We start from the raw sequence: 17,775 nt of genomic DNA on the forward strand, positions 1-17,775 counted from the left end.
GGGGCCAAGAGGGTCTTGGGTGACGGAAACGGTGAGCTGGCTGAATTGGGAGCTTCGCCGAGGTAAAGTGACTGGCGAGTGGAAAGTGGGAGAGCAAGCAGTTTTCTGCAAGGAAAGAGAGGGTGTTTGAAGTGTGTCCGGGGGAGGTGACGTGGTTACTGGACGGTGGGCTAGAGGAAGAGACGGGCGGTGAATAGGACTGGGGAGTGCTCCGTGCGCCACCCCACCGGGCTGCTGCGCTGAGACGGAGACGGAAGCGGTGGAAGCGGTGGCGCGGAAGGGAGGTGGGGCGGGGGCGTCTGCAGCGACAGCGGGGTGCTGGGTGGTTGCAGGGCTGAGGGCCAGCGGGCAGTAGAGCCCCCCGGGTGAGCTCAGCGAAGCTGACTGGGGTGGGGTGAAGACTGGGTCAGGTGCCGCGGGCCTGGGCGTCCAGGTGCTCTCCGAGGGCCACCTCCCTTCCTACCAGCCGCCCCCCCTTGCGCTTCGCAGTCTTTGTGTCCCACAGGGTTCCTAGTACCAGGCAGCCTGAACTCTGCCGATGTGGGGTTGGAGTGGACTCTGAGCAGCTGTGGGACGTGACAGTTCTGGAATGCTTTATATTCCAAGGCACTGTTGTATAAGGGGGAGATTACCTGCCATCTGGACATGTTCCCCAGGAAGCCGCCTTTCATTCAACATCGATTGCACGATGTAGAATGTCCCATTCTGGAAAAACCTTGTATGCGTGGTCTTCTCGGGCTCAAGAAACCTTCGTCCCACATCGGATGAGTTCATGATTATGAACTGGTTTTGAAAAGTAGTGAGCGTGGCTCAGTGACTGTGAACCCTTTGTGATGGCGAAGACCTTATTTTTAGTAAGCTGTGTTTTTAAAAGCTAATTCTCCTCATAGGATAGTTGTATATTCAGTATTCATTGCTTGAGAAAATACTAAATGAGAAACTACTTTGAATTTAGAAATACTTAAATGAATTTTGGTTTTATTAATTATAACAGCACTTACGTACACTTAGAAAATGTTAGACATTTGTTCCGTCTGTATTTAGAGCAGTGAAGAAAATGATCTTCAGAAAGTAGGATGCGCTTGATGGATTCAGACTTGGCAAAGGGGCGCCTGGGTGGCTCAGTCAGTTGAGCGTCCCACTTCGGCTCAAGTCATGATCTCACGGTTCGTGGGCTCGAGCCCCGCGTCAGGCTCTGTGCTGACAACCAGCTCAGAGCCTGGAGCCTGTTCAGATTCTGTATCTCCCTCTCTCTCTGACCCTCCCCTGCTTATGCTGTCTGTCTGTCTGAGAAATAAATAAAACAGTAAAAAAAAAAAAAAAAGCACCTCTCAGCACGTCCCCAGGGTCACAGAGCTCACAGATGATTAGAAATCACTTCTGTGATGTAGAGAATATAAGTGCAAGGTATTATTATTATTATTATTAATTATTGTAATTACTTAGGACCAGATGTTGTAATAGTATTCATTTTAAATGGCATCCTGCCAGCAGCAGGTGATTACTTAAAACTGTTTTCCTGGTGTACTTATTAAACCTTTTCTCTCGTGTCACAGTAGCTAAGGAAAAGGTGGTTTGTTTAGAAATGAAATCCAGATGGCCTCAAACAGCTCGGTCGTCATTTAAAGTTATTAATGTAACTGCACAACCTTGAAATACACAACCATTATTGCCAAAGCACTGTAATCCCAATCTGTCAGAACATACGTTTTTGGAATTATTTTACCTGATAAATTATTGGATTTTATAATTTATCAGCATACTGTTTGGAGGTATAAATGTGTTCAGTTCAAAGAGCTACAATTTACATAAAGCTTTGCGTTCCACTGGGTTTCATGTTTAATTTAGGGCGTGGAGATAAATTTAGCAGTAACACTAATAGCTCTCAGGTTTGTAACTTTCTGGAATTATGGACAGAAAGTTTATTTATTACCTTTTGTAAGTGGAATTTTAAAATCCTACTTGGCTCATTATTTTGTGAACACTTTTCAGGGAGAAAGATTAAATGAAATTAGCTACATTCTGCTGCTGTGGGATTGGTTAATCCTGGGCAGATCAGTGGCTAAAATAATTGTTTTAGGGGAGCCTGGGTGGCTCAGTCAGTTAAGCGTCCAACTTCGGCTTAGGTCATGATCTCATGTTTTGTGGGTTCAAGCCCTGCGTTGGGCTCTGTGCTGATAGCCAGCTCAGAGCCTGGAGCTTGTTTCGGATTTTGTGTCTCCCTCTCTCTCTCTGACCCTCCCCTGTTTACACTGTCTCTCTCTCTCTCTCTCTCAGAAATAAGACATTAAAAAAATAATTTAAAAAGATAAAAAAAATAATGATCTTAATAATACCTCACATTTACTGTTTATTTTAGTCTTACAGCTCTCAAAAGAGACAGGACATTTTATAGACAACCACATGTGATTCATAGAGGTTGGCGTGTCTAATGGCTTACAGCCAGGAAGTCAAACGGCTGTAATGTTTAACCACCTCAACTTTGTACCTTTTATGCAGAAATTTCAGGAATGGCCATTTGGCGGGTCTGTCAGCATTTACGGTTTGGCTACGTCTCCTAGAGTGTGGCTAGTGAAAACATGAGTCTAATAGAAGTTACAAGGAGCACAGCCTAGAAAGCAAAGCCCTGTGACTTGCTAATTTCAGTATTGGAGCTCTGGAGTTTGTCTCCTACCCTGACTATTGTAGTACATGTAGCATACAGGTCATTTTGTTAATTTAACTTTTTTAAAAAATGTTTTATTTATTTCTGAGAGAGAGAGAGAGAGAGAGAGACAGCGTGAGTAGGGGAGGGTCAGAGAGAGAGGGAGACACAGACTCTGAAATAGGCTCCCGACTCTGAGCTGCCTGTCAGCACAGAGCTCAACACAGGGCTCAAACCCACGAACCGTGAGATCATGACCTGAGCCAAAGTGGGACGCTCAACCGACTGAGCCACCCAGGCGCTTCCCCCTTTATTTTTTCTTAATAAGCAGGTAAATTATAGGACTTTACCAATGCTGTGGATGTTTTCCCTTCTGATTATAAAAGTAGTATATACTTTTATTGTAGATTTTTAAGGAAAGCATATAGAAAATTAAAATTACCCATAATCCCTCTGCCCAGAGAGAGCTAGTGTATTCCCTATTTATTTGTAAATATTATGTAAACATAGAGTTGAGTTGACTATATTTGTAAGTCATATCTTTTTTTTTTTTTTGTAAGTAATCTACACCTAACACCCCAGGATCCAGAGTCATCTGCTCTGCCGACTGAGCCAGCCAGGCACCCTGTTTCTTCCTTTTTTCACTTGACATTTTCTCATGTCACTAAAAAGCCTTAATCATCATGTCAAATGACTATAAAATACCCAGCTATATGGATATACCATAGCTTATTTAATCATTCCTCCTTTAATTGCATGTATAGGTTGTGTCTTCAGACTTCTAACCGGAGACATTAAGTTTTACCTTTTTTTTTTTTAAATGTTTTATTTATTTCTAGGAGAGAGAGAGAGACAGCGTGAGCAGGGGAGGGTCAGAGAGAGAGGGAGTCACAGACCGAAACAGGCTCCAGGCTCTGAGCTGGCAGTCAGCACAGAGCCCTACGCGGGGCCCGAACCCATGAACCGCGAGATCATGACCCAAGCGAAAGTCGGACGCTTAACCGACTAAGCCACCCAGGCGCCCCCGGATACATTAAGTTTTAGATGCTTACTTTGTGCTTAATTATTCTTGGGTGTCAGAGCATGGGTGCAGCTTTCAGAGAGAACCAGTGGGACGTGAGAGGAAGTGGTGGAGACTGAGGACATGGGAGGAGTGGCCCTGTTTCTTTCCCCATTTCCTTATGACTGACACAAAGTTCATTTCTTTAACATAATAAAGTTTCTTTGACACATTGTGAAAACTACCTTTTCTTATAGAGCCAAGAATGCATCTTGTATTTCTTCTGGGATAGGTCTCTGGAAATTGAATCTTTGTGTCAAAGCTCTTGATGACTGTGGCCAGATGGTCTGTAATACTATGTTTTATCTCCAGCAGTGTATGAGAGTTCAGGAGTCATTAGACCTTGAACTACATTGAGCACAATCTTATTTATTTATTTAAAAAAATTTTTAATGTTTTTTATTTATTTCTGTGAGAGAGAGAGAGACAGACAGTGTGAGCAGGGGAGGGTCAGACAGAGAGGGAGACACAGAATCCGAAGCAGGCTCCAGGCTCTGAGCTAGCTGTCAGCATAGAGCCAGATGCGGGGCTTGAACCCATGAACTGCGAGATCATGACCCAGCCGAAGTCGGACGCTTAACCAACTGAGCCACCCAGGCATCCCATCTTTTTTAACTATATAAACGTTTTCTTGCCTTAATTAGCATTTCTTGTATTGCTAATCAGATTGGAGTTTTTATTTGATAAGTTTAATAGACATGTCATTTCTTCTGAGTTGCCTGTTCATTTCCTTTCCTCATTTTTCTGTCGGAATTAGTGATTTTCTTTTCTTTTCTTTTTAAAAATCTTTATTTATTTTTGAGACCAGAGAGAGACAGAGCTTGAGGTGGGGAGGGGCAGAGACACAGAATCGGAAGCAGGCTCCAGGCTCTGAGCTGTCAGTACAGAGCCCAACACAGGGCTCGAACCCATGAACCATGATATCATGACCTGAGCTGAAGTCAGATGCTTAACCGACTGAGCCACCCAGGCGCCCCAAGATTTTATTTTAAAATTTGTTTTTTTAAGAGCGAGCAAGCGAGCTAGTGAGTGCGCCTGCAAGCCAGGGAGGGGCAGAGAGAGAGAGAGACACACACACACACATCCCAGGTAAGCTCCAGGCTCCATGCTGAGCCTGAGTTGGGGCTTGATCTCATGACTCTGAGATCAAGATCTGACCTGAAATCAAGAGTCAGATGCTTAGCCAACTGAGCCCCCCAGGTACCCCTATGATTTTATTTTAAGTACTCACCACTCTGAGATCAAGAGTTGCATGTTCTTCCAACTAAGCCAGCCAGGCAGCCCTGAGTTAGCGATTTTCTTACCAGTTTGTATGAGAATTCTTTCTGTTAGGGTGTAATCTTTTGTCAAGATTTTTCTTTTTAAGGACTTGTTATAAAATATAATCATTGATCTCGTTTTCTGGTGTCAGCTAGCCCATGTGATTTTTTTTCAAGGCCTGATAACATGCTGACTGGTTATAAGTCTAAATAATTCAGTTTTTAGATAAACTGCCTATTTTAAGTAATGTTGATAATGTATTTTGTTTTTCCAGAAAGAAGAAATGATGTAAATCATTCACTATCCAGATTTTCAGGTCATTGGCGAGAGGAAGGTCAGGAAGACTATGGCCTGGCCAAATATTTTTCAGAGAGGAACTCTGTTCTCCCGATTCAGCCATCATCATGTTGTTGTGTTCCTGCTCACCTTCTTCAGGTACGTGGATGGATTGCTAAAACTGTTGTTGTGGGTTTTGGTGTGTTTGAGGGGGTACGTACCGCGTGGCAAGTGCTGAATGCGGCGGTTGGCATGGGCTTATGAACCAGGCTAGTTATTCTTTCCGTTGTACTTTTTGGTGGTTCCAAGTCATTTTCAAGGACTGTTTGACCCATGTTTGGCAATGTCTGGAGGCACTTTCGCTTGTCGCATTGTGGGGAGGGGTGCCACTTGCAGTGGGTAGAGGCCAGAGATGCTGGTGCAGACTCTACGGTGCACTGGCTAGCCTCCCACAACAGAATTTTCAGGGCCCAAAATGTCAGTAGTGCCACGGTTGAGAAACTCTGGTTAACCATAAAGTTCTTTCTTTACTAAAACCAGGAGCTTCAGGGGCACCTGGGTGGCTCCGTCGGTTAAGCGTCCGACTTTGGTTCAGGTCATGATCTCACGGTTCATGGGTTCGAGCCCCACTTCGGGCTCTGTGCTGACAGCCAGCTCAGAACCTGGAGCCTGTTTCGGATTCTGTCTCCCTCTCTCTCTGACCCTCCCCTGTTCACGCTGTCTCTCTCTCTCTCTCTCTCAGAAATAAATAAAAAAACATTAAAAAAAAACCCCAGGAGCTTTAGAATATAGGATGTGCATATGCAGGGCATCCTGAATTAAGGAAAGATGGTCTGAGGCAATTATAAGGAGAATCCTCAGTATTTATAATTCTATGGCCCTCAGTGGCTCTCTTTAGTGGTCCACAGATGGCATAAACCAGGCTGTTTGGTTTCAGGAGCGATGTTAGTTTATAACCCTGTGGCTTAGCTGTTTGATGATTTATCCTGGGTAGGTTTTCTTTATTGTTAATCTTTATTGAAGGCACCACAAATGTGATAGGTTTGTTTGGTTGTTTTAAGGCAAAACTAGGAAATGGTTCTTAATTATGTAAGAGTTGATAGGTAAATTTGGATGTTTTCTTTAGGGACAGTCATTTGTTGGGGGTGAGAGGAGGCATCACAATAAGGAGACAGAACTCAGAAAGCTACTGAATGGCTAACACAGTAAGGGGCCAGCAGTTGCTAATGACTTAAAATTCTTTACAGAACTGCATCCATGATTTAAAGTGGGTTGGGATCAATAACACATTTGTCTTCTAGGTGGAGGGATAAGTTAGGAGTGAACACGGAGGCTTATATAAGAAGACTAGTTTTTTCTTTTGCTTGGCAGAGACTGCTTCAATTGATAAAGCGGAACTTTTTTTAAGAGAAGATTCTAAAATTGATGAAAACAAATGGGACTGTATCTGGGATTTTATCAAATGCCCTTTTCTTTGCTAATCATTCAGCCGTATTTCTTCTCTCTTTTGCAGTTATTCGTTGCTCCACGCATCAAGAAAAACTTTTAGCAATGTCAAAGTCAGTATCTCTAAGCAGTGGACCCCGAGTGCTTTTAACAAGTCCATTAGATTGCCTGTAGAGGTAAGCGGAACAAAGTGCTGGGACGGGTTTAGGGAGCGAGCCATGCCCGCCCCTAAGTTCCCCTCAAGTTCTTCTAGTTTGTTTCATTCATCTGCCTAGGACTCTGAAAAGTGGCTGTTTTCAATGGCATAAAATCCAAAGTATTCTGCCTGATTCCTTAGCTTGCCCCAGCTCAGGCCTGTTTTACCTACCATTCCATCCAGCTTCTTTCTTATCGTTTTAAAGTGACACAGTTCTGGTGAGGCTGGTTTTTAACTGAGTTTCACAAGCACCTGTACCCATTCCTGCCTTTGAGGTTTTACTCATGTTCTTTTTTAGGCTCTTTCTCTTTATTCCCACCCATCTAAATCTTGCTTTTCCCTCTGTGGCGAGATAAAATGCCCTCTTTTTTAGGTAATCTCTGCACCCAGTGTGGGGCTTGAACTTGTGACCCTGAATCCACGAGTCCTATGTTGCACGAATTGAGCCAGCCAGGTGCCCCTAAACTGCCACTTTTGCTATCAAATTTTTTCCTAGCTTCCTCTAACCTCCCCGCCCCAACTGTGTATAGTGTATTACATAGTTTAATGTTTCAGTATTTACATACTTTGTAATTGTTTCATTTGTTTGTATCTTAAGAGTCTAGAAGTCAGGGAGTATGTGTCCAGTTCCTTGAATTCATTATGCATCAAGTGAATCCTCTGATGACCAGTTGGAATGGAGATGCTGTTCTTTACAATACCTTATGTTAATACACAGATCCACTCCATGCATTTTTAAAAAATTTCAATGTTTATTTAGTTTTCAGAGAGAGAGAGAGAAAGAGTGTGAGTAGGGGAGGGAGAGAGAGAGGGAGACACAGAATATGAAAGAGACTCCAGGTTCAGAGCTGTCAGGCCCGATATGGGGCTCGAACTCACGCACCACAAGATCATGACCTGAGCTGAAACCAAGGGTTGGACAATCAGCCAACTGAGTCCCCCAAGTGCCCCCCCCACCATACACTCTTTACCACATTCCCTGAGTTGTACTTATGTGGAATTATAGATACATAGTAATATTCTTGGCATGTCTTATTTCTTAAAACATTTTCCCCCTATTTGGATCAATTAAGAGTTGATAGAGATCTGCAAGTTATAGGAAATCCCCTCAAAATGTGATTAAGTTATTCAGTCAGGTGCTTACTGTGGGTCTCTCTGGCATAAACACAGTTCTAGATAGTGAGGGTACTAAAAAAAAGAAACAAAGAAACCTAGAGAGAGGGTTAAAAGAAAAAAAAAAGAATCTATCCTCACAGAACTGATGTTCTATTGAAAATGCTCTTGTATAATTCCCCACACCCCTCTTTTTCTTTAATTTTTTTTAGTAATCTTTACACACATCATGGGCCTCAGACTTAGGACCTCGAGATCAGGAGTCACATGCTTTTCCGACTGAGCCAGCCAGGCACGCTTCTTGTATAGTTTTTCTTGAATTTAAGTTATCAGGACTGTTTTTTAGAAAAATGTTTATTAATTTTGAGAGAGAGTGAGGGAGCACACATGTGTGTGTGAGAGACAGAGCAGGGGAGGGTCAGAGAGAGAGAGAGAGAGACACACAGAATCCGAAGTAGGCTCCAGGCTCCGAGCTGTCAGCACAGAGCCCGACGTGGGGCTTGAACTCATGAGCCATGAGATCATGACTTGAGCCAAAGTCAGACACTTAACTGACTGAGCCACCCAGGCACCCCAGTTATCAGAAACTTAAAAAAACATATTGTTTTAAAATATTTATTTACTTTTGAGAGACAGAGGGAGACAGAGCATGAGTAGGGGAGGGGCAGAGGGGGGGGAGAGAGAGAGAGAGAGAGAGAGAGAGAGAGAGGAGAGAGAGAAAATCAGAAACAGGCTCCAGGCTCTGAGTAAGCTGTCAGCACAGAGCCCAACTCGGGGCTTGAACTCATGAGCTGTGCGATCACATCGAATGCTCAGCTGACTGAGCCACCCAGGTTCCCCATATCAGGAACTTTTAAAAGGAAAGATGTTAGGGGCGCCTGGGTGGCTTAGTCGGTTAAGTGTCCGACTTTCGCTTAGGTCATGATCTCGCGGTTCGTGGGTTCGAGCCCCGCGTCGGGCTCTGTGCGGACTGCCAGCTCAGAGCCTGGGTCCTGTTTCAGAGTCTGTGCCTCCCTCTCTCTCTGACCCTCCCCTGCTCATGCTGTCTCTCTCTCTCTCTCTCCTAGAAATAAATAAAACATTAAAAAAAAAAAAGAGGAAAGATGTTAGGAATAGAGGGTTAGATTTCACACTGAGGCTTGACTAGTGCTGTGTGTGCAGTGAGTCCTCTAAATGATCAAATGACTCCTCACAAACCCTGGCGTGCCCTTGGAGGGGTCATGTGCTCTAACTCTCAACCAGTATAAATACTTTCTTTGTCAGTATTGAAAGATGATCACTCACCTTCTGCTTAAATACTTCTAGAAAGTTCTTTTTTATATTGAGGGAAAAGTATTCTGCTGCTTAATTTTGATCTTGGGTTTTCTCCTGAGCCATGCATAAGTCATTGATTCATGACAGCCTGTTGAATATTCAGAGAACACCTTTCTTCCTAAGTGTCTCTCGGTTAGGCAGACACCACTGGTTCCTTGAACCGTAGTGTAGTGGCGCTGTGCACTGAATGTGGTTCTTTAGGTACAGTCTGACCAGATACAGAGCAGTAGGATCTGATTTTGGCACTAAGTTTCTGGCTATGCTGCCTAAGGCTGCTTTTGTTTGTTAGGTAGCTGAATTTGGCCCCCCAAGACCACCCCCAGGTTCGATGATTCACCAAGAGAACTCACAGGACTCTGCTTATACTCATATTCATAGCTGTGGTTTATTACAGTGAAAGGGTACAGAGCAAAATCAGCAAAGGGAAAAGCATAGGCTGAGGTCTGGAGGGACTGGCTTACAAGAGGGCGTTTTCAGTGGAGTTGTCCAGGTTGTGTGTTTCTTCCAGCGACAAGTTGTGACAACATGGGCGAAATCGTGTCTTACCAGGGAAGCTTATTAGAGACTCCGTGCCCAGGGCTTGTATAGGGACAGGTCACGTAGGCACCCCATGCCTGACATGTACAAAACTGGAGACGCCCAGGAGGAAAGCAGGCTCAGTGTAAACAACATTGTGTGTACAAACAGTTTAGGTACAGTGAACCACTCTTAGCAGGAAGTGATGGGAATCCTCCCCAAATGCAAGTGCCTAGACGCCAGCCAGGGGCCAAACTCACAAGTAGGCCTTTTTGAGGAGTACAGTCTCAGGCCTGCTGTGTTAACTCTTTTCTTGCCAGTAACTATGATACGTAATTAGCTCTTGTGGGGCTTGCATTGCCTTTTCTGCTTAGATATTTGTTTATTTACTTTAATTGCTGCTAAAATAGGCTTCACCATTCTGGTTTTTCAGGACTATGGATTAAGTGGTTTGGATGGATTGGTTATATAGAAGTCAAGTTCAGACTTATCCCGGAGATCTTTGTATTTCCGTCTCTGCCGTCATGGAGAGCAGTGCTGACCTTCCATTCCTTTCTTTAGACTTTAAGGTCTGGGTTCTTTTCTTTCCTTTTCTTTTCTAAGGCTATTGCTGGGAGTGGAGCAGCGAGGGCGATAGGTACTTTTTTCTCTTCCTGTGCTTTTGTGTTTGTAACTGTCAATGCTAGCCTCCATGTGAACTTTCCTTTCTTGTCTGAAGTGGGAAGAGTTCTTAGAACCAGAAGTTTATGGGGCGCCTGGGTGACTGAGTGGGTTAAGCATCCAACTCTTGATTTCAGCTCAGGTCATGATCTCATGGTTCATGAGCTCGAGCCCTGTGTTGAGCTCTGCACTAACAGTGTGGAGCCTGCTTTGGATTCTTTCTCTCTCTCTCTCTCTCAAAATGAATAAAAGAACCCCACAAAGGTTTATGTAAAATTATTCTGAAAAATATTTTGCTAATATATCATTAAACATTTCTTTTTTTTAAATTAAAAATTTTTTTAAAAATTTTAATGTTTTTTATTTTTGAGAGTCAGAGAGCGACAGCACGAGCAGGGGAGGGTCAGAGAGAGAGGGAGATACAGAATCCGAAGACAGGCTCCAGGCTCTGAGCTAGCTGTCAGCACAGAGCCTGACGCGGAGCTCGAACTCACAAACCGTGAGATCATGACCTGAGCTGAAGTTGGATGCTCAACCGACTGAGCCACCCAGGCGCCCAATTTTTTAAATGTTTTATTTATTTCTGAGAGAGAGAGAGAGAGAGAATGAGGCGCGCAGCGTGAGCAGGGAACGGTCAGAGAGAGAGGGAGACACAGAATGTGAAGCAGGCTCCAGGCTCTGAGATAGCTGTCAGCACAGAGCCCAACACAGGGCTCAAACCCATGAACTGTGAGATTGTGACCCAAGCCAAAGTTGGACACTTAACCGACCGAGCCACCCAGGCGCCCCTCATTAAACATTTCTTAAGTATCTTGAACAGCGTCATCAAAAATCACTTATTATAGTTTTAATTTTAATGTATATCTATCTTAGGTGCTTTATGAAAAGAATTAAGCACAGACAGTCTCTTCACCTTGAGAATTTATCATGGATGCCACTGATAGGGACAAACACTGAAAATAGGGAACAGAACATAAAATCCATGTTTAGAGATAACAAGGAAGTAATGGTTAAATTTAATACTTGAGGACAACTTGAAAAGCCTTAGTTCCCCAGACAGTACAGTCCTCTCATGAGAACAGTGTGATTGAGTCTAAACTGTCCAGGAGAGGATGGCAGGATTCGGGGTGTCCTCGACACCCCATCTCAAGCTCATCCACAGCTGCTCTTCCCCAGCAGAACTTCACGGAAAGCGATACCACTCACCGTGGGCAGAGAGCAGACCCTGAACGGAAGTCAGGTTTAACTCCTCCTCTGCGCACCCATTCAGGAAGCTCTTGTCAGCAGCCCCCCCTCCCCCCGCATGCCTCACCCTTACCTTGTGCTAGACATTCTCACTTAGGAAACCCACAAGCACGCGATTTCGTGCTTCCAGGAAGTGCCTCGGTGCAACACGAGCAAACTCGACACACATACAGGCCGGTGGGTTCCCGCGACAGTTGTATGGGCACGCGGGCCGGCTCGCCCCACCGCAGTGCATGGGGTCTCAGCGTGTGCAAGTCATTTCATTAAACACGGGGCGATTCACTCTGTGTGCCTGGCCATTTCTCTCTACTGTATATACTCGCCTTCATCTGACTTCTGTTGTTGAAGGGAACTTTCTTTACTAGGCTTGTTCTGTTATCCTATTTTCTGTATCTTTCTGTTGGTCCTACTTTGTTTTTGTTTTTTTCTAAGTTTTTGGTTTCTTTTTGTTTTCCACTTGTTAAGTAGACCATCAAAAGTACATTTTACCCGAATTCTGGTAGTAAAGCAAAAGAAAGCTATTTAACATCTGTCCAGTCTTGTGAAAGCCACACCTGCAGGGAGTTTTGGTGACTTCCTGAGAGTAAGGAAGGACTCCCGAAACTTGGAGCAGCTGCTCGAAGCCATCGTCTCTAGCTCACGTTGGCGTGCGCTCAACAGGGCGTGGGCCTGGGTCCTAATGAACCGCAGGGTCTAAGATTGTGGTCTGAGGCAAAATAACTCGAATTAGGGAAGTTTAGGGCCCCACTTAGTGTGCGGAAATACCGATCAGTCTTTGGGCTGCTCTCTTCTCTGCGGTGACAGCAGCATGTGAGGTGTTAAAGGAGTGAGGCTGATGCCTGAAGCCACACAGAAGTAAGTCCCATCCTTTAGGATCACACTTTATGCATTCTTTTATAATTTGGGGATTTTATTTTCTGTTAAACATTTTTTTCTAATTGCTGATTGTGATTTTTTTCTTTAATATTCTAAAGTCAGAATTTCTTTCCTGTAACAACCCATCTCAGAAATCATTTATTCCAGTAGTTCTCTGAATTTTGGGGCTGAGGACCCCAGAGAGTTTTTGGTTCTGTGGATTTACATTTATAGATATTTATTATTTTAGAAATTAAAGCTGAGAAATTGAGGGCCGCCTGGGTGCTCAGTCAGTTAAGCATCCCACTTCGGCTCAGGTCATGATCTCGCTGTCTGTGAGTTTGAGTCCCGTGTCGGGCTCTGTGCTGACAGCTCAGAGCCTGGAGCCTGCTTCGGATTCTGTGTCTTCCTCTTTCTCTGCCCACCCCCCAACCCCCGCCCAAATAAACATTAAAAAAAATTAACCCTGAGAAATTGAAAAAAAAAAAAAACACCTTGTCTCTTTTTTAGTTATTTTTAAATGAATTAAGGAAACCCATAACGTGTTAACATGAATGACATTTTATAAAAAATAATTTTTCAAAACAAAAAAATCGCTTTATGAGGAGAATGGCATTGATTTACATTTTTGCAAATCTCATATGCGGCTTAATGGAAGATAATAGATTTTCAGTCTGCTTCTGAATTCAGTCTCTTGCAATATGATCCTCTGAACTGTTCGATGAGAATTTGGCCTTTCACGTTTACGTAGTAGAAAGGGGAGAAGTATTTTAATAGCCTTTTCAGTTAATTGTGGGCATTCATCTCTGATACTACACCAGAATTTGACAAGTGGCAATTTCTTAAAGGTTAGTTGCCATGTGGAATCTGAAACTGTATCAATTAACTTTTTATACCCTTCTATTAAGATCCATTTGTCTGTCTGGTACTTCGAATGGATGTTGAAGTGACAGGCTCATTTCGTTCTTTTCTGAGGAAATATCTGCCAAATACCCAAATCTGAATGACTATAGCTTGTCTGTCTGTCTGTCATTCTTTCAAGTAAAAAAACCCAGTATTGTGGCTTGTACCTCATGTTGCACACGCGCTCTTCCTCAGGACAGCTCTGGTGCCTGTGTGTGCCGAGTGCTGGGACACACTTGCCGTTCTGGCACACAGAATATTAAAGATAAGTGGACTCAGAGGCCAGATGTAATAAAATTAATACTTGTTTGTGCTCGACAAATATTTGAGCATCTAGCATGTACCAAGGATGTTCTTATGTGAAATTGGCCTTTTAAAAATTTTTTTATTTCTTATTTTTTAGCTTTTATTTTTTATTTTATTTTTTTAGTTATTAGTATTTTTTACAAATAGTTTATTGTCAAGTTGGTTTCCATATAAAACCCAGTGCTCATCCCCACAAGTGCCCTCCTCCATGCCCATCTTCCCCCCCACAACACACATGAGTCCTCAGTTTGTTCTCAGCATTCAGGAGTCTCTCATGGTTTGCCTCTCTCCCTCTCCCACATTATTTCTCTCCTTCATCTCCCCCTTGTTCCTCCGTTAAGTTCCTCCTAATCCTCCTATACGTGCAAACATATGATATTTGTCCTTCTCTGCCTGACTTATTTCGCTCAGCATAACACCCTCAAGGTCCATCCACGTTGCTACACATGGCCAGATGTCCTTCTTTCTCATTGAATTGGCCTTTTTTTTTTTTTTAAACTGTGAACGTGGTCATAAAGAATATAGTGATTAATAGTACAGTTTGGCGTAACTACCTTGACTCACCAGAGCCACAAGGAGTTTTACCCACTGCTGTGTACGCACCATCAGTGGAAAAGAGGAAAAATAGCAGCTAACGTTTTAGTATTGTGCAAATAGTTTTGGACCCTGCCGACCGCCCTGCACAGTGTGTTCCTTATCTACGGGGTGCTGATTTCCTGTGTTCAGCCTCACCAGGGCTCTTTGAGGGCGGGAAAAGGCCCGAGGGGCAGGTGCTTGGAGAGCCCTGACTACCAGGTGCCAGCAGGGACTGACTCGGCTCTTGTTGTGTTGCTGTAGATCTGGAGCAGCAACCACTTGTTTCCCAGTGCAGAGGAGGCCACTCTTTTCCTGGGAACGCTGGACACCATTTTCCTCTTCTCTTACGCGGTGGTAAGTTTTAGAATTCGAGGGTTTTAGGTTGAGGAGAGCTGTATGTGGAAATGACTGCAAACCTTATGGAGTGTGTAAGGGATTCTTGAATTTCTCGACCGAGGAGAGTTCAGCATTGCAGAAGGTTATATTTTATGTCCTTCCCATCCATCCACCCAGCCATCCATTCATTTTTCATCCATCTGGCAAATATTTACTGAGCGCCTGTCATGTGCCAGATACTTCTGTGGTCTGTGGGAGTTCATCAGTGAGCAACACAGGAAGAATCCCTGGAAGAAAGCTTACATTCTGGGGTTGGGAGCTAAGGAAGACAAACAGGAATACAGCGCTCTACCTAAGTACAGAGTACGGTTGAAGGTGGTGGGTGCTGTGGAGAAAAATGAAGCAGGGAAAGGGGAATACATAGCCCTGGGCGGGAGCTCTGATTTAGGTAGGATCCCTGGGGAAGAGCTCGGATAGGGGGCTGTATTTGAGTAAACGTCTGAAGTGAGTGAGGTCAGGGTGATTAGAACAGAGAGGCAAGAAGTGAGGCCAGAGGAGGTATGGGGCTCAGACCTTTAGAGCTTTGATCCCTTTGTTGGGGCTTTGACTTTATCATTGAGTGAGAGGGGAGCCCGGGAAGGTTTTGTGCAGAGAAGTGCCAGGAAGGTTTTGTGCAGAAGTGCCGTGTTGGGACAGGTGCACTTGCTGTCCTGGGTGACTGAACCGAGGGCAGAGGCAGACGCAGGGAGACAGGTTAGGCTAGTCCAGTTTGTTTGTTTTTAAAACGTTTATTCATTTTTGAGACAGAGAGAGAGAGAGAGAGAGAGAGCGTGTGCGCATATGAATGGGGGAGGGGCAGAGAGCTAGAGAGACCCAGAATCTGAAGCAGGCTCCAGGCTCTGAGCTGACAGCACAGAACCTAATGCGGGGCTCGAACTCACAGACTGTAAGATCATGACCTGAGCTGAAGTCGGACACTTAACCGACTGAGCCACCCAGGCGCCCCAGGCTATTCCAGTTTTAAGGTGAAGNTTTTTTACAGAGAGAGAGAGAGAGAGAGAGAGCGTGCGCGCATATGAATGGGGGAGGGGCAGAGAGATAGAGAGACCCAGAATCTGAAGCAGGCTCCAGGCTCTGAGCTGACAGCACAGAACCTAATGCGGGGCTCGAACTCACAGACTGTAAGATCATGACCTGAGCTGAGGTCGGACACTTAACCGACTGAGCCACCCAGGCGCCCCAGGCTATTCCAGTTTTAAGGTGAAGGATGATGGTGTCTTAGATCCAGGGTGGGGTACCAGGTGAGAAGAGGTAGGTTTTACCTGTGTTCTTTTTTAAAAAAATTTTTGTATTGTGTATTTATTTTTGAGAGAGAGAGAGAGTGAGTGAACAGAGGATGGGGAGAGAGGGAGACACAGAATCTGAAGCAGGCTGTAGGCTCTGAGCTGTCAGCACAGAGTCCGATGCGGGGCTCGAACCCATGAACCGTGAGCTCATGACCTGCGCTGAAGTCAGACGCTTAACTGATTGAGCCACCCAGGCGCCCCTACCTGTGGTCTAAAGGTAGAGACAGTAATTCTTTACCCCGTCGCATGTGGACTATAAGCGGAAGAGTGGTGCTGGGAGCAACTCTAGGGTGGAAGTATCACAAGAGAGTGGAGGACGGTGGGGGGGGTAGGCTTTGGGGGCAATCTCTTTTAGACATGTTCCATGTGACATACCTGTTACTGCCCCAAGGATGAAGAGTAGACCCTTGATTATGTGAGTCTGGAGGTCAAGGTAGAAGCTCAGGCTGGCAGTACAAATTTCAGAGTCCTTGGCATCTAGATCATTTTCAGTTAGTAGACTGGATGGCGTCATCACGGGAGCAGGTGAGGATAGAGAAGAGGTGTGACAACCGAGTCATGGGGCTTCCCGTATCTGGAGGCAGGGGGCGTGAGGAGTGGGCGCGCAGGGCCGGGGTGCAGCAGTAAAGGAGGAGAGCCGAGGGTGGTGGTGTCCGGGAGCTGTACCAGCATGGCAGCCGCCGGTTCTCTGTCCGAGGCAGTTGCCCTGGAGGGGGCGGTTGTGATCTCTGGTTGTAGGGAGCCGTGTGGGGGCGGCCGAGCTCGGGCCGTGGGGAGCACGCTGTGAGCGTTCCGCCCTTTGCTCCCAGTGTCTGATTTCCTGTCTTGAGAATGTGTCCAGTTATAAGAAAGCCTTTCGACTGCAGATATCCAGGTGATGTGAAATACCGGGTGAAAGTCCCAGAGTAATCTATGAGTGTTTCTTTGGGCCATTGTTGGAATATCACTTCTTCAAAGAGGAACCCTGTAGCGGTAGAAACAGTTGGAGCAGATCGTGGCTTGTTTAGCCTAACTCTTCACCCTGGGCATTTTGAGTATGAAATCCCAATACATGGTCATTCAGCTTTGGGCGGAGCACTCCCCGTGGGTGGAGCACTCCTCATGGTGTTTGTCTTTGGGCCTGTGATGGCGTATTTTAAGAAGCAGCGTAGTCCAGTGCAAAGACCACCTCTACCACCGTCAGCTGTGTGAAACTTGGTTTCGAAATGGAATTTAACCTTTTTTTTTTTNAGTGCTCTCAAGACCCTGGTCCTGGGCCACCGTGGCAGTTGTGTTGATTACTACACTTCACCACTAGGATCTGGCCAAACTATTTCCTGTGGTCCTAACACAGCCCGTGCCTTTCTGCCTCACCCTGTTTGCTTTTGCTCTTCTTCCCTGCCTCGAACAGCTCCCTCCCTGCTCAGCCCTCCNCACATTTGATGCACCCTTTTTTTTTGTTTCCTAGCTCCTAGTGAGGAATTTTTATTGGTTGAATGAAAGTGTGGATTTCATTTAGACCCTATTTTATGATTATTCCAATATCTGCCATTTGAGAGATTGAAACACTTCATTTATTCATAGCCTGCTCACCCCACACATACATACGTCTTATTTTAAAACCCGTATACAGTTTTGAAAAACTGAAGTATGTGCATGAACTCCCCCTTCTTGGCGTGTGATTCCGAGTTTTAACAAACGAGTACAGTTGTGTCACTACCATTCTCCTCTCCCCCCCCCCCCC

At 44.9% G+C, this 17,775-nt stretch overlaps 1 protein-coding gene across 1 annotated transcript in view; it reads left to right on the plus strand.

Moving 5' to 3' along the window:
* SLC37A3 (solute carrier family 37 member 3) overlaps window positions 1–17,775 on the plus strand; it is a 47,403-nt gene that overhangs the window by 4,140 nt on the left and 25,488 nt on the right. The window contains exons 3-5 of the mRNA XM_077781074.1: window positions 5,239–5,399; window positions 6,754–6,862; window positions 14,632–14,724. Of these exons, the coding sequence (XP_077637200.1) occupies window positions 5,311–5,399; window positions 6,754–6,862; window positions 14,632–14,724 (291 nt within the window). The 5' untranslated portion in view covers window positions 5,239–5,310. The remainder of the gene's footprint in view (window positions 1–5,238; window positions 5,400–6,753; window positions 6,863–14,631; window positions 14,725–17,775) is intronic.

This window comes from Crocuta crocuta, unplaced genomic scaffold (genome assembly GCF_008692635.1).
Source record: "Crocuta crocuta isolate KB4526 unplaced genomic scaffold, BGI_CrCroc_1.0 scaffold228, whole genome shotgun sequence".
NCBI classification, from domain to species: Eukaryota; Metazoa; Chordata; class Mammalia; order Carnivora; family Hyaenidae; genus Crocuta; species Crocuta crocuta.